This window comes from Chlorocebus sabaeus, chromosome 2 (genome assembly GCF_047675955.1).
Source record: "Chlorocebus sabaeus isolate Y175 chromosome 2, mChlSab1.0.hap1, whole genome shotgun sequence".
In the NCBI taxonomy this organism is placed as follows: Eukaryota; Metazoa; Chordata; class Mammalia; order Primates; family Cercopithecidae; genus Chlorocebus; species Chlorocebus sabaeus.
Window position 1 is genome coordinate 54306447 of NC_132905.1, and position 13378 is coordinate 54319824.

Consider the following 13378-nt stretch of genomic DNA (forward strand, 5'->3'; position numbering starts at 1 on the left):
CCCCGCCTGTATTCATTTTTAGAAATGCAGATTTTTGCTCTATTGCTGATAGGCTCTCATGGCAGCAACATGGCAGACAACAGCCAGACTGCTCGACACCAAGGCTAGGAACTCCAGCCCTTCACATCTGGCCTTCTGCCTGCCCCACCCTCAAGTCATATCATACTTGGCTCTCGACACTGGAGGGGCAAGCCCTGGTATCACTGTGAATCTCAAATAGAGATTCTGTGCCATGGAACACTGGTTTCCAGTGACCTAGGAGCTCTCTGAGAGCAGGGACCATGTCCACCTCCTTCAGCAGAGATGCCTAAGGCCTGACACATACAGTAGGTCCTGTCCTTCCCTGAAGGCTCCCCACATCACGGGTGCTGGAGAAGCATTTGCTGAACGAACGAACATAGAGTGAATATTACAGGTGCTGCATGATGAAACGCTCCTGCCTTCAGAAACACTTGGGAAATGCCCAGTTAGGCAAGCGCGACGCCTTAAGAAGTCTTGTGTTAACACAGATTATGAACCTCTCAGAGAAGGATGATTTTCGGTGTCCCCTAAACTGACCCCCCATCTCCTCTATTTCTAAGCAGGTGGCCCACAGAACACACTCAGAGAGTCCCTGGAATGAGTCCTCTCGTCTCCCCCAAAGCCCACGCCCAGCACCGTGTCTCTGCTGAGGAGCAGCTCCACTGCCTTGGGAGAAAACCCAAGCTTCTCAGCCTGGCATCCAAGGCCTCTATGCTGGAGCCTTGCTCACTTCTAACCTCCTATTGTCCTGAGGTGCAGCCCCCTGGCCCACCCCAGCACCAATGTGTCTTGTTGCCCGGGATCCTGTGGGAACATCCTTCAAGTTTCCACTCATGGCCCACTCCTCTATGAAGCCTCCCTTGATTGCTCGAAAGTTAGCTGCCTCTCCTCTGCTTTCATGGCCTGTCTCCATCTCCCCAAGCCTGGGCCCCACATGGCTCATATGGGCAGGACATGGAGCTGGGGCTCAGGAAATCTTGGTTGACTGAGGAGTCAGGCAAAGCCTATTTTCTGGGCCGCACCTGCAGTCATATATCTGTGGGCTCCTTTCTTTTTTTTTTTGAGACGGAGTCTCGCTCTGTTGCCCAGGCTGGAGTGCAATGGCTGGATCTCTACTCACTGCAAGCTCCGCCTCCCGGGTTTCCGCCATTCTCCTGCCTCAGCCTCCCGAGTAGCTGGGACTACAGGCGCCCACCACCTCACCCAGCTAGTTTTTTGTATCTTTTAGTAGAGACGGGGTTTCACTGTGTTAGCCAGGAAGGTCTCAATCTCCTGACCTCGTGATACACCCGCCTCGGCCTCCCAAAGTGCTGGGATTACAGGCTTGAGCCACAGCACCTGGCCAGGGCTCCTTTCTGAGACCTCCACGCAGGGAGGGCCTGGGCTGGTGCTGAGCTTACCCACCTCTCCTGGTTTGGCTCTCCCGGATGAGGAAGGCCCCTCCAGGGTTCCCAGGTAACAACAGCAGTTCCTCAGCTTTCTCCCTGCTTAGGCCCTCATACAGCCACCTGGAGGAGTGAGAGAGAGGGACAAGGGACAGGGTCAGCCTGGAGGAAGAGGGAAGCCAAGATTTTACCACCACCTCTGAGTGACCCTCACAAGGCCCTCCCTCTCTGGGCCTCAAAGTTCTACCTGTTCCACAAAGAGCTGGGCTCAGGGTCTTGGAGGCCCACGCCATCTTTGTCCTCCTAGTCCTGGCTCCAGGGCCCTGGCAGGACAAACTCATGGGGACAGCCTCAGCTTTCTCTGCCTGGAGACCTCATTCCCAAGTAACCTGGGTTGGTCCCAGCCTCTCTGCTATCCCTGCTCAGTGCCCCTAGCACCCTGATTCTATCTACTCACCTTTCTAAGCCCCACCTTCCCAAGAGCTGCCCCTCTGATTTTTTCTTTTTTAATTGAGACAGGCTCCTGCTGTGTGGCCTAGACTGGAGTGCAGTGGCACAATCACGGCTCACTGCAGCCTTGACCTTCCAGGCTTGAGTGATCCTCCCACCTTAGCCTCCCTAGTAGCTGGGACCACAGGTGCGCACCACTGTGCCAGGCCCTCACAGGGCATGCTCCCATCTCCTATTTGGACTTTTCAGCATTTTCCACCATGAGATCCTGGCAACCTCCAAAGCCCAGAGCTCCACACCTCCTCTATGGGCCTTCCCAAGCCCCTCCCCTGGCTCCCACGTCTCACAGGCCAACCTGTGCTAGGATGAGCTATCTGCACCTCTTGAGGGCAAGGCCTCGGTTCAATTCTCCTCTATCCTCAGCTTTGCTCAGCGCAGAGCTGCGCATAAAGGGGAGCTCTTGTGGGAAGAGAAAGCAGGAAGCTCCGCAAGGCGGGCCTGGGGTGGGAACTCACCCATGGGAGACTTTGGCCACGTGGACGCTGGGGATGTTGTACTCTCTGCCTGAGACTTCAGACAGCACCGTCCACCAGTCTCCATCCCTGGAGAGAGAAAAGAGTCGGGGTACCTTTTTCAGATGAGCCAAGGCCCCAAGAACTGCACATTCAGGGTTGTCAAGGAGCCTCTCAGGCTGGGTCCTGCAGCCACCTGTCCCGCCTGTTTCCCAGGCTTCCCTGCACTAGCCTGTCCAGGTAGCTCCTGAGTCAGGGCTGGGGCCAGTGGTAGATGGCACTTCAAGCTCCCTGCTACAGGGCACTGCCCACCCACTGCCTCTCCCTGTGGGGGTGTCCAGCCGCCTAAAATTCCACCACAGGGTTTCTGTGAGCACTTCAGCAAAGGCTCATGCTTTTCTACCTGGGGAAGGGCCCCTTCTCCCAGGACAGCATCTCTATTCCTTCCTTCCTTCATCTATTTTTATTTTTTTGAGACAGAGTTTTGCTCTTGTCACCCAGGCTGGAGTGCAGTGGCGTGATCTCAGCTCACTGCAACCTCCACCTCCCAGGTTCAAGCGATTCTCCTGCCTTGGCCTCCCGAGTAGCTGGGATTACAGGCACCTGCCACCACACCTGGCTAATTTCTGTATTTTTAGTAGAGACAGGGTTTCACCATGTTGGCCAGGCTGGTCTCAAACCCCTGACCTCAGGTGATCTGCCTACCTTGGCCTCCCAAAGTGCTGGGATTACATGTGTGAGCTAGCACATGTGGCCCATTCATTTATTTTTAAAGACAGAGTCTTGCTGTCACCCAAGCTGAAGTGCACTGGCTTGATCATAGCTCACTGCAGTCTTGAACTCCCGAGTTCAAGCGATTCTCCCACCTAAGCCTTCCAGACAGCTGGGACTACAGGCACACACCACCATGCCTGGCTCTATTAGTGACACCTGGGACTACAGGCACGCACTGCCATGCCTGGCTCTATTAGTAACAGCTGGGACTAGAGGCGCTCACCACCATGCCTGGCTCTATTAGTAACAGCTGGGACTAGAGGCACGCACCACCATGCCTGGCTCTATTAGTGACACCGGGGACTACAGGCAGGCACCACCATGCCTGGCTCTATTAGTGCATATTCAGGTACCCAGTGCCCATGGACTTACTCAGAGACGATGGTCAATGGCTCCCCGCCCGAGTCTCAGCGACAGCTCAGCTGGGCCACCTGCTGGGAAACTGCCCAGGGCCACGGCTGTGGCCTTGCTTCTCTCTAGATGGAGGGACAGAAATGGTCACCCACTTAGCTAGCCCTGCTCCATGTGTGACGTCTAGTGGAGTCTGGCCTGGGTCTGGCTCCCAGCATCAGCCCTCCACAAGCACCCTGACAGAGTCCCATCCACTTCCTAAGAGGGCCACCCTGGAATCAAGCTTTGCCAGCAGAGCTTTGCAGGGCCCTGACAGTGCCCAGACAGAAAGAAAGAAAGAAAAATATTTGCAATTGGGTCGTGCTCCATCAGCACCGCACGTAGCCTGAGCGACAGGGCAAGATCCTATCTCTAAAAATTAGGCTCAATGCAGCCTTGACCTCCTGGGCGCAAATCCTCCAGCCTCAGCCTCCTGAGTGGCTGGGACTACAGGTGTGCACCACTACACTCAGCTAATTTAAAACCATTGTTTAGTAGAGATGAGGTCTCGCTATGTTGCCCAGGACATGATGGCCATGAGGCTCAGGATGTGGTAACCGTAAGGCCCAATTTCAAGGCTGGGCCTCAGTCGGCAAGGGCACCCTCAGCACAGGATGCATGCCCTCACCCACCCCAGAGGGCAGCCTGCTCAGGCCAGCCAGACTCCCTATGACTACCAAGCCTTGTAGCCTGAAAATCCAGCTTTCAGCAGCTGCTGAAGGCCACTTCACTGCACCCTAGTGTCCCTCCCTTCTTCCCCTTGTCCTTTCTCTGTAAGGATTCCTGAGACACTTGTAGCACATAAACGCATTAAGTGTGAGAAGCAGCCAGAGTCAGCAAGAAGGGCCCATCTGCGTCCTAGACACCCTGTAGGAAGCAAGGTCTTAGAGGACTCTGGTCCTCTAAGATGGAGCTAGGACCCCAGGAAGTGGGGCAGGGGACGCAAATGAGCAGACAAGGATGTGGGGGTTGGGTGGGGGCACCGTGTGGGCTGAAGGGCCTGTGCTCCAGGTGGGCATGGGAAGAGTGAGGCTGATTCTGGAAATGGACTAGTTCCTCCACATCCTCCCAGACACATGTGGAGACCCCTGCAGTGAACCCAGCCTGGAGAGCTCCCCAGGGGTCTCTCCTCTGAGGTCTTTGCAGCATAAGGCCTGGCCATTCCACAGTGCAGGGAAATGTCTGATGCTTAGACAAATGATGCACATCTTGTGACACGTGCTCTCTGATGAGAATGGGAAAATGTGGCCTGGGAGGGCCCCTTTCCCTCCTGGAAGCCCTGGCCTTGCACCCCTGGGGGCAGCCACCCAGCTGTATACACTACACTGTCCCCCTGAATGGCCTCATTCTGCCTGGCTGACTTACCTTCATCCATTTCCCAACCGAAACATCCCTTTTTCCAGGAAGCCTTCCCTGACCAGCCACTTCTGCACACACTCTTGGTCAGAATCCCTTAAAACATACTGCCACCAAAATCTAAGTTCTAGTTGGTGATTGGTTTAGCACCTGTCCCTGGGGCTCAACTGTCCCTGAAGGCATGGACTGTGCCTGTCTTGTCTACTTCTGTGTCCCCAGGTCCTGTCACAAGGCCTGGCATGTGGTAGATTTAAAGTGGTTGCAAGAGGCCGGGCGCAGGGGCTCACGCCTGCAGTCTCAGCACTTTGGGAGGCCGAGGCACGTGGATCACCTGAGGTTGGGAGTTTGAGCCCAGCATGACCAACATGGTAAAACCTCATCTCTACTAAAAATACAAAATTAGTCCAGTGTGGTGGCGCATGACTGTAATCCCAGCTACTTGAGAGGCTGAGGCAGGAGAATCACTTGAACCTGGGAGACAGAGGTTGCAGTGAGCCAAGATCACACCATTGCACTCCAGCCTGGGCAACAAGAGCTAAACTCCATCTCAAAAAGAAAAAAAAAAAAAAAAAGGTTGCAAGACTGAACGTCCGCGGTGACTCACACCTGTAATTCCAGCACTTTGGGAGGCCGAGGCGGGCAGATAGTCCGAGGTCGGAAGTTCCAGACCAGCCTGGCCCACATGGAGAAACCCCGTCTCTAATAAAAATACAAAAATTAGCCAGGCGTGGTGGTGGGCACCTGTAATCCCAGCTACTTAGGAGGCTGAGACAGGAGAGGCGGAGGTTGCGGTGAGCCGACATTGCGCCACTGCACTCCAGCGTGGGCGACAGAGCAAGGTTCTGTCTCCAAAAAAAAAAAAAGAAAATGTGCTTCAATCTGTTTTACTGCAGTGACAGATTAATAGCTTGGTTGGCAGAATTTACTCACAATTCTAAATAATTTTTCTTTGAGGTAAGTAAATCTGCTCAGAATTGTCTTGGCTCATCAGTGTTTGCTTGTCAGCATTTTCTGTAACTGAAATAGGAGTGAGGTGACCCTTGTTCTATTAGTCAAGATCTACCTCTAAGGCATGTTTTTTTTTTGTTTGGTTTTTTTTTTTTTTGAGACGGAGTCTCGCTTTGCAATCTTGGTTCGCTGCAACCTCCGCCTTCCAGGTTCAAGCGATTCTCCTACCTCAGCCTCCTGAGTAGCTGGAATTACAGGCACCCACCACCACACTTGGCTACTTTTTGTATTTTTTGTAGAGATGAGGGTTCACCATGTTAGTCAGGCTGGTCTCGAACTCCTGACCTCGTGATCTGCCCGCCTCAGCCTCCCACAGTGCTGGGATTACAGACGTGAACCACTGTGCCCAGCCTACCTCTAAGGTTTTAATCGTTTTGAACCCAGTACTCTTGTTTGAAATGTCCAGCTGTAAACTTTGCTACATATTTGTAGGCACAGTGATGTTATTTCTTCAATATAGGCTCATAGTCTGTGAAGTTTGCTTTTTTTTTTTTGAGATAGTCCCACTCTGTCGCCGAGGCTGGAGTGCAGTGGCACGATCTAGGCTCACTGCAATCTTGACTTCCCAGGTTCAAGCGATTCTCCTCCCTCAGCCTCCTGAGTAGCTGGGATTACAGGCACATACCACCATGCCTGGCTAATTTTTTTTGTACTTTTAGTAGAGACAGGTTTCTCCATGTTGTCCAGGCTGGTCTCAAACTCTTGACTTCAGGTCTGCCTGCCTCGGCCTCTTTTTTTTTTTTTTTTGAGACAGAGTCTCACACTGTCACCCGGGCTGGACTACAATGGCATGATCTTGGCTCACTGCAACCTCCACCTCCTGGGTTCAAGCGATTCTCCTGCCTCAGCCTCCCAAGTAGCTGGGATTACAGATACCCACCACCATGCATAGCTAACTTTTTGTATTTTTAGTAGAGATGGAGTTTCCCTATGTTGGCCAGGTTGGTCTCGAATTCCTGACCTCATGATCTGCCCTCCTCGGCCTCTTAAAGTGCTGGGATTACAGGCATGAACCACCACACCTGGCCTGAAGTTTGCTTTTTTTAGTCAGCTCCATAAAACAGTGTGCTAAGATTTTCACATCTTTAATTATCACATGGTTGAGGAGAGTTCTACATTACAAATGAAAAACTTGAGATAGGGAATTTAGGCGATTTATTGTTTTGTTTTGTTTTTGAGACAGAGTCTTGCTCTGTCCCCCAGGCTGGAGTGCAGTGGTGCGATCTCGGCTCACTGCAACCTCCGGCTCCCAGGTTTAAGAAATTCTCCTGTCTCAGCCTCCAGAGTAGCTGGGACTACAGGTACATGCCACCATGCCTGGTTAACTTTTGTATTTTTAGTAGAGACAGGGTTTTACCATATTGGTCGAGCTGGTCTCAAATTCCCGAGCTCAGGTGATCCACCTGCCTCAGCCTCCCAAAGTGCTGAGATTTACAGGCATGAGCCACCACCCCTAGCCAATTTAGGTGATTTAACTAAAGTCCCAGTTGCAAAACTTACACAAAAGCCATATAAGGCGCATGTCCCTAGGCTCTGTCCAGGGGAGCGAGGAAATACACTGTGAAGTAGTGTGATCTTGTTATCTGTGCTAGTTGATTTTATGTGTCATTGTGGCTAGGCCACACAACCCAGATATGTGGCCAAATACCAGTCTAGATGTTGCTGTGAATGAGATTGAATTTATTTATTTTTTTGAGACGAAGTTTCGCTCTTGTTGCCCAGGCTGGAGTGCAGGTGCAGTGGTGCGATCTTGGCTCACTGCAACCTCTGCCTCCCAGGTTCAAGTGATTCTCCTGCCTCAGCCTCCCAAGTAGCTGGGATTACAGGTGTGCGCCACCATGCTTGGCTAATTTTGTATTTTTAGTAGAGATGGGGTTTCACCATGTTGGTCAGGCTGGTCTCAAACTCCCAACCTCACGTGATCCACCCACCTCGGCCTCTCAAAGTGCTGGGATTACAGGCGTGAGCCACTGCGCTCAGCCGAGATTGAATTTAAGTCAGTAGACTGAGTAATGCAGATGACCCTCCATAATGTGAGTGGGCCTCATGCAATCAGCTGAAGGTCATAAAAGAACAAGGCTGATGTCCTTTGAGGAAGAGGGAATTCTGCCTCCAGACTGTGGTCGGACTCAGGACCACAGCATCAGCTCTTCCCTGGGTCTCCAGTCTGCCTTGCCGATTTCAGACTTACAGCCTCCACAATCGTGTGAGCCAGCTCCTCAAAACAAAATCTCTATACACACACATACACACACACACACACACACACACACACACATCCCCCCCCACACCACTTATTGGTTCTATTTCTCTGGAGAACCCTAATACATTATTGAAATCCCAATCAAGGTGTGACTTGAGAAAGGATTTGTGGCCTGTTAGGGGAAACAAGAAATAGACCTGGGGCCATAGTTCCAACATCAAAATACCAGAATTGCTAGGATATTTTTATTGTTCAACTGTCCTAGAAACTGGGAGTTTTAGTCAAGACTATATTAGAAAATCATGGTTATAGACTCAGCATATGCATTGTCTATGCTATTTTTCTACCATTAAGACACTCCTGGCAAGGGCCAGGCATGGTGGCTCATGCCTGAAATCTCAGCACTTTGGGAGGCCAAGGCAGGAGCATCACTTGATCCCAAGAGTTCAAGACCAGCCTGGGCAACATAGGGAGACTCCATCTCTACAAAAACATTTAAAATGGAGCCAGGCATGGTGGCATGTGCCCGTAGTCCCAGCTACTTGGGAGGCTGAGGTAGGAGGATCGCTTGAGCCTGAGAGGTTCAAAATGCAGTAAGCCATGATCACGCCACTGCACTCCAGCCTGGGTGACAAAGCAAGATCATGCATTAAAAAAAAAAAAAAAGCACAAAAATAAAAAAGACAGCCCTATTGTCACTTCAGGTAATTTCACAGTACCTGTCAGGTCCACTAGAACAGTATAGCAGAACTTTCTACAATAATAGAAATGTTCTGTAATTCTGTGCTGTCTAACAAGGTGGTCACTCGCTACATGTGCTATCAAGCACTTACCTAAAATAAATGTGGCTGGGGTGATGAAAGATTTTTTTTTTTTTTTTTTTTTTGGTGAGACAGATTCTCACTCTGTTGCCTAGGCTGGAGTGCAGTGGCATGATCTCGGCTCACTGCAACCTCTGCCTCCCGGGTTCAAGCGATTCTCCTGCCTCAGCCTCCTAAGTAGCTGGGATTACAGGTGCCTGCCACCATGACCGGCTAATTTTTGTATTTTTAGTAAAGATAGGGTTTTACCATGTTGGCCAGGCTGGTCAGTCTTGAACTCCTGACCTCAGGTGATCTGCCTGCCTTGACCTCCCAGAGTGCGGGATTACAGGCATGAACCACCGTGACTGACCCCGGCCTAAAATTTTAAATTTAAGTAGTTGCGTGTGGCTGGTGGCTACTGCATTGGACAGTGCAGCTCTAGGGGGCTGCAGAGGTGGGGCTGGCCAGCTCGGTGTTTGGATAAACAACTTCTTGAGAAGGAGGGAAGCCTTGGGAAATGCCTGGGGGTCTATCATGCCTCCTGGTTTAATATTCTGGTCAGTGCCTATTGCTTTCTCCTATTTTCTCATTTACCCCATTGTTTACTATTACTGCTAAGGTGGGCTCTATAGGGGCAGTAGGACCCTTTATGCAGCAGGACCTCAGTGGTGCTTATGCTGTGTTGGAGCTGCTGGCTAGGAAGGCCCACAGAGGCAGTGAAGTCTAGTACTGTGTGGGAAGGGCCTGGCTGTCACAGGCCCCGAGGCTTACCTGCTTCCGTGGTCACAGGTCCCTGGCCTTGCACAGAGGGACTCAAGCTTGGGCTTGGCAGGGATTTTCTTCTGCTGGGCAGACTTCCCATTGTTCCTCAGCAGAGCACTCAGAAGCACATCATCGACGGAAATCTGAAAGAGACACAGTGATGGGGACAGAGCCCAGGCTTCTGGCCCAATCTCAGATAACTCTCCCTCCCCAGATCGGCCCTGGCTACCTCCTCACAGAGCATGTGAATGACCTCCCTCCTGTGGGGCCAGGCTCCAGCCCCTGAAGGCTTCCTGCACATTGGACGCTGTTTTCTCCACATCTCATCTTTTTTATGCCGCAACAGGCTCAACTTTTTCTTTCTGGGCCTCTGCTTAGGTCCCTCCCATGGGCAGTTATGCCTTCTCCTCTCTTTCAGTCCTGTTTGGATCCTATTCTTCCTTCCCCAGGAAGCCTTCCCAGCCCCTAGCCTTTGTTGATCACTCCTTTGACTTCCTACGGCTCACTTAGAACCCTTTCTCTGACCAGGGATCACACTCTGCTATGGGTGGGAGGGGACAATGACAGGACAGTGAGCTCCCTCCAGGCATACCAGGACCTGTGGCTTGGGTCAGAGGTCTGCAAGGAGGGCTGGGTGTGGTGGCTCATGCCTGTAATTCCAGCACTCTGGGAGGCTGAGGCAGGTGCATGACCTGAGGTCAGGAGTTCAAGACCAGCCTGACCAGTATGGTGAAACCTCATCTCTACTAAAAATACAAAGATTAGGTGGGCGTGGTGGCATGCACCTGTAGTCCCAGCTACTCAGGAGGGAGGCTGAGATAGAATTGCTTGAACCTGGGAGACAGAGGTTGCAATGAGCTGAGATCAAGTCACTGCACTCCAGCCTAGGTGACAGAGCGAGACTCCCTCTCAAAAAAAAAAAAAAAAAAAAAGAGGTCTGCAAGGGGGATCTGAGCAGACGTGAGAGATGGTGTCACAGCAAGCCACGGTGACACGGATAAACTTACTGGTGTCACAGGGCCAAGTAAGAGTACCTGTCTCAGCCTCCTGAGTTGCTGGGATTACAGGCGTGAGCCACCACACCCCGTACTTTAAGAGGCCGAGTACTTAATCCCAGCACTTTAAGAGGCTGAGGAGGGTAGATTGCTTGAGCTTAGGAGTTCCAGACCAGCCTGGCCAGCATGGCGAAATCTAGTCTCAATAAAAGAAACCACAAAAATTAGCTGGCTGTGGTGGTGCACACCTGTAATCCCAGCTATTTGGGAGGCTGAGGTGGGAGGGCGGGAGGACTGCTTGAGCTTGGGAGGTGGAGTTCACAGTGAGCCAAGATCATACTATTGCACTCCAGCCTGGGCAACAGAGTGAGATGCTGTCTCACAAAAAAAAAAAAAAAAAAAAAAAAAAGTACCAGGGGTTGTATGATGCAGTGATGACTTGCAAGGCTTCGGGGGACTGACTGTTGAGCCACTTCCCCTCTCTGTGCCTCCTTTTCCTCATCTGAAGAATGGGGATAACAACACTCAACATACAGGTCCGAGAGATAACGCACATGAAAACCCTGGCCAGCCCCCTGTTTCCTTTACCACGTCCTGAATGTCACTTCATCAGAGGCCTCTCCTGGGAGCCTCCCCAGGAGGTCTCGCTCCGTCACCCAGGCTACAGTGTAGTGGTGCAGTCCTAGCTCATTGCACCCTTGAACTCCTGGGTTCAGGGGATCCTCCCACCTCAGCCTCCCAAGTAGCTGGGATCACAGGCATTAGCCACCGCACCCAGCCTCTTTGCAAGTTGTTTTTTTTTTTTGAGACAGAGTTTTACTCTTGTTGCCCAAGCTGGAGTGCAATAGCGCGATCGTGGCTCACCACAACCTCCGCCTCCTGGCTTCAGGTGATTCTCCTTCCTCAGCCTCCCGAGTAGCTGGGATTACAGGCATGTGCCACCACGTCCGGCCAATTTTGTATTTTTAGTAGAGACAGGGTTTCTCCATATTGGTCAGGGTGGTCTCAAACTCCCGACCTCAGGTGATCCGCCCACCTCGGCCTCCCAAAGTGCTGGGATTACAGGCATGAGCCACTGTGCCTGGCCCTTTTTCTTTTAAGTTATGGGCTCTCGCCTTTTTGCCCAGGCTGTTCTTGAACTCCTGGGCTCCATCAATCCTCCCACCTCAGCTTCCCAAAGTCCTGGGATTACAGGTGTGAGCCATGGGACCCAGCCTCTTGGGAAGTTTTCGTCATTCATTTTAGAGTTTACTTCTTTAATCTGCCACTATCCTGTAACTGCATGAGGACAAGAACTTCTTTTGTTTGCCTATTACTCAGCATTTAGGGAAGCACTCAGCACACATTAACTAAATGAGACCGTTAGCTCTTCGGACAGGTGTCTTATCCTTAGAATAGTTTAAATCCCCAGATTTCCAGGGTAGTGCTGACTTTTCCAAACACTATATTAAAGTGTTTGGGGAGTGGGAGGCAGAGCTTTGTATTTCTTTTCAGATGGTTTCATTCTTTTCAGTAGGGACAAGGCACAATTACACATTTGGCCCAGTTCAGCTGGTATTCATGGAGTTCCTGCTCTGTCTCAGGCACCTGCCAAGGGCTGGCAGTCCCTGGAGGGGAACCCATGCTCCTTACTCTGGAGGAGCTCACTGAATGGGGTAGTGACAGAGTGGGCTCCTTCCTGGATGAGGACGGGTGTCCATCAATATCATGGAGTGATTTCTGTGGCCTCCTGGGCCAGTCCTGTCTGGGGAGTCAAGATCCTACCTTAGCGGATGGAACAGCCTCTCTGTTCTTCAGCCTCATGTCATTGACATGGGAATAACAATACCTGGGCCGGGTGCGGTGGCTCACTCCTGTAATCCCCAGCACTTTGGGAGGCTGAGACGAGCAGATCACATGAGGTCAGGAGTTTGAGACCAGCCTGGCCAACATGGTGAAACCCTGTCTTTACTAAAAATACAAAAATGAGCTGGGTGTGGTGGTGGGTGCCTGTAATCCCAGCTACTTGAGAGGCCGAGGCAAAAGAATTGCTTTAACCTGGGAGACAGGGGCTGCAGTGAGCCGAGATTGTGCCACTGCACTGCAGCCTGAGTGACAGAGCGAGACTCTGTACCCGCCCTGCTGCAAAACAAACAAACAAACAAACACCCAATACCTGCTTGCTGCTGCCTCCCTATGGGGAGTTCAGCATTCATCTGGAAGGGAGCTCTTGAACACAGAATGGGCATATGGCATGGAAATGAGTCCTGACGGCCACTTCCTGTTCAGAGTTTTAGGATCCTGCAGCCTGGGTACATTGAAATGGTGCTGCTCTTCTTGAGGAGGTTTTTTGGTTTTGTTTTACATTATTGGGGTCTTGCTGTGTTGCCCAGGCTGGTCTTGAACTCCTGGGCTCAAACGATCCTCCTGAGGAGGAATTTTACAAACCCAAGACCAGGAAACCCCAGGGAGAGAATCTCTGGCTTGGGTAGCATGAGTGCCCACTTGAACCTGGTTGGAGCTGTGTGGCCTCAGGCAAAGCATGCAAGCTTCCTGCGTCTCATCTGTGAATGAGGTGCACCACAGGCGCCACAGGGCTGTGGGGAGAGTCGCAGGAGTCCGGCACAGAGTGGGTGCTCAGTAAGGCTTAGTTTCCTTTCCCCTCCTTCAGGAAGACCACAGTCACCACCTGCAATAGACCGAGAGACTCCTTCCTGCCGCAGGTGGAGCTGGGGGCTGG

At 51.7% G+C, this 13378-nt stretch overlaps 1 protein-coding gene across 1 annotated transcript in view; it reads right to left on the minus strand.

Moving 5' to 3' along the window:
* The window catches only part of LOC119619285 (src-like-adapter 2), a 41898-nt gene that overhangs the window by 21224 nt on the left and 7296 nt on the right, over positions 1 to 13378 (minus strand). The window contains 5 exon segments of the mRNA XM_037984745.2: positions 1426 to 1529; positions 2372 to 2458; positions 3515 to 3540; positions 3542 to 3618; positions 9674 to 9807. Of these exon segments, the coding sequence (XP_037840673.2) occupies positions 1426 to 1529; positions 2372 to 2458; positions 3515 to 3540; positions 3542 to 3618; positions 9674 to 9764 (385 nt within the window). The 5' untranslated portion in view covers positions 9765 to 9807.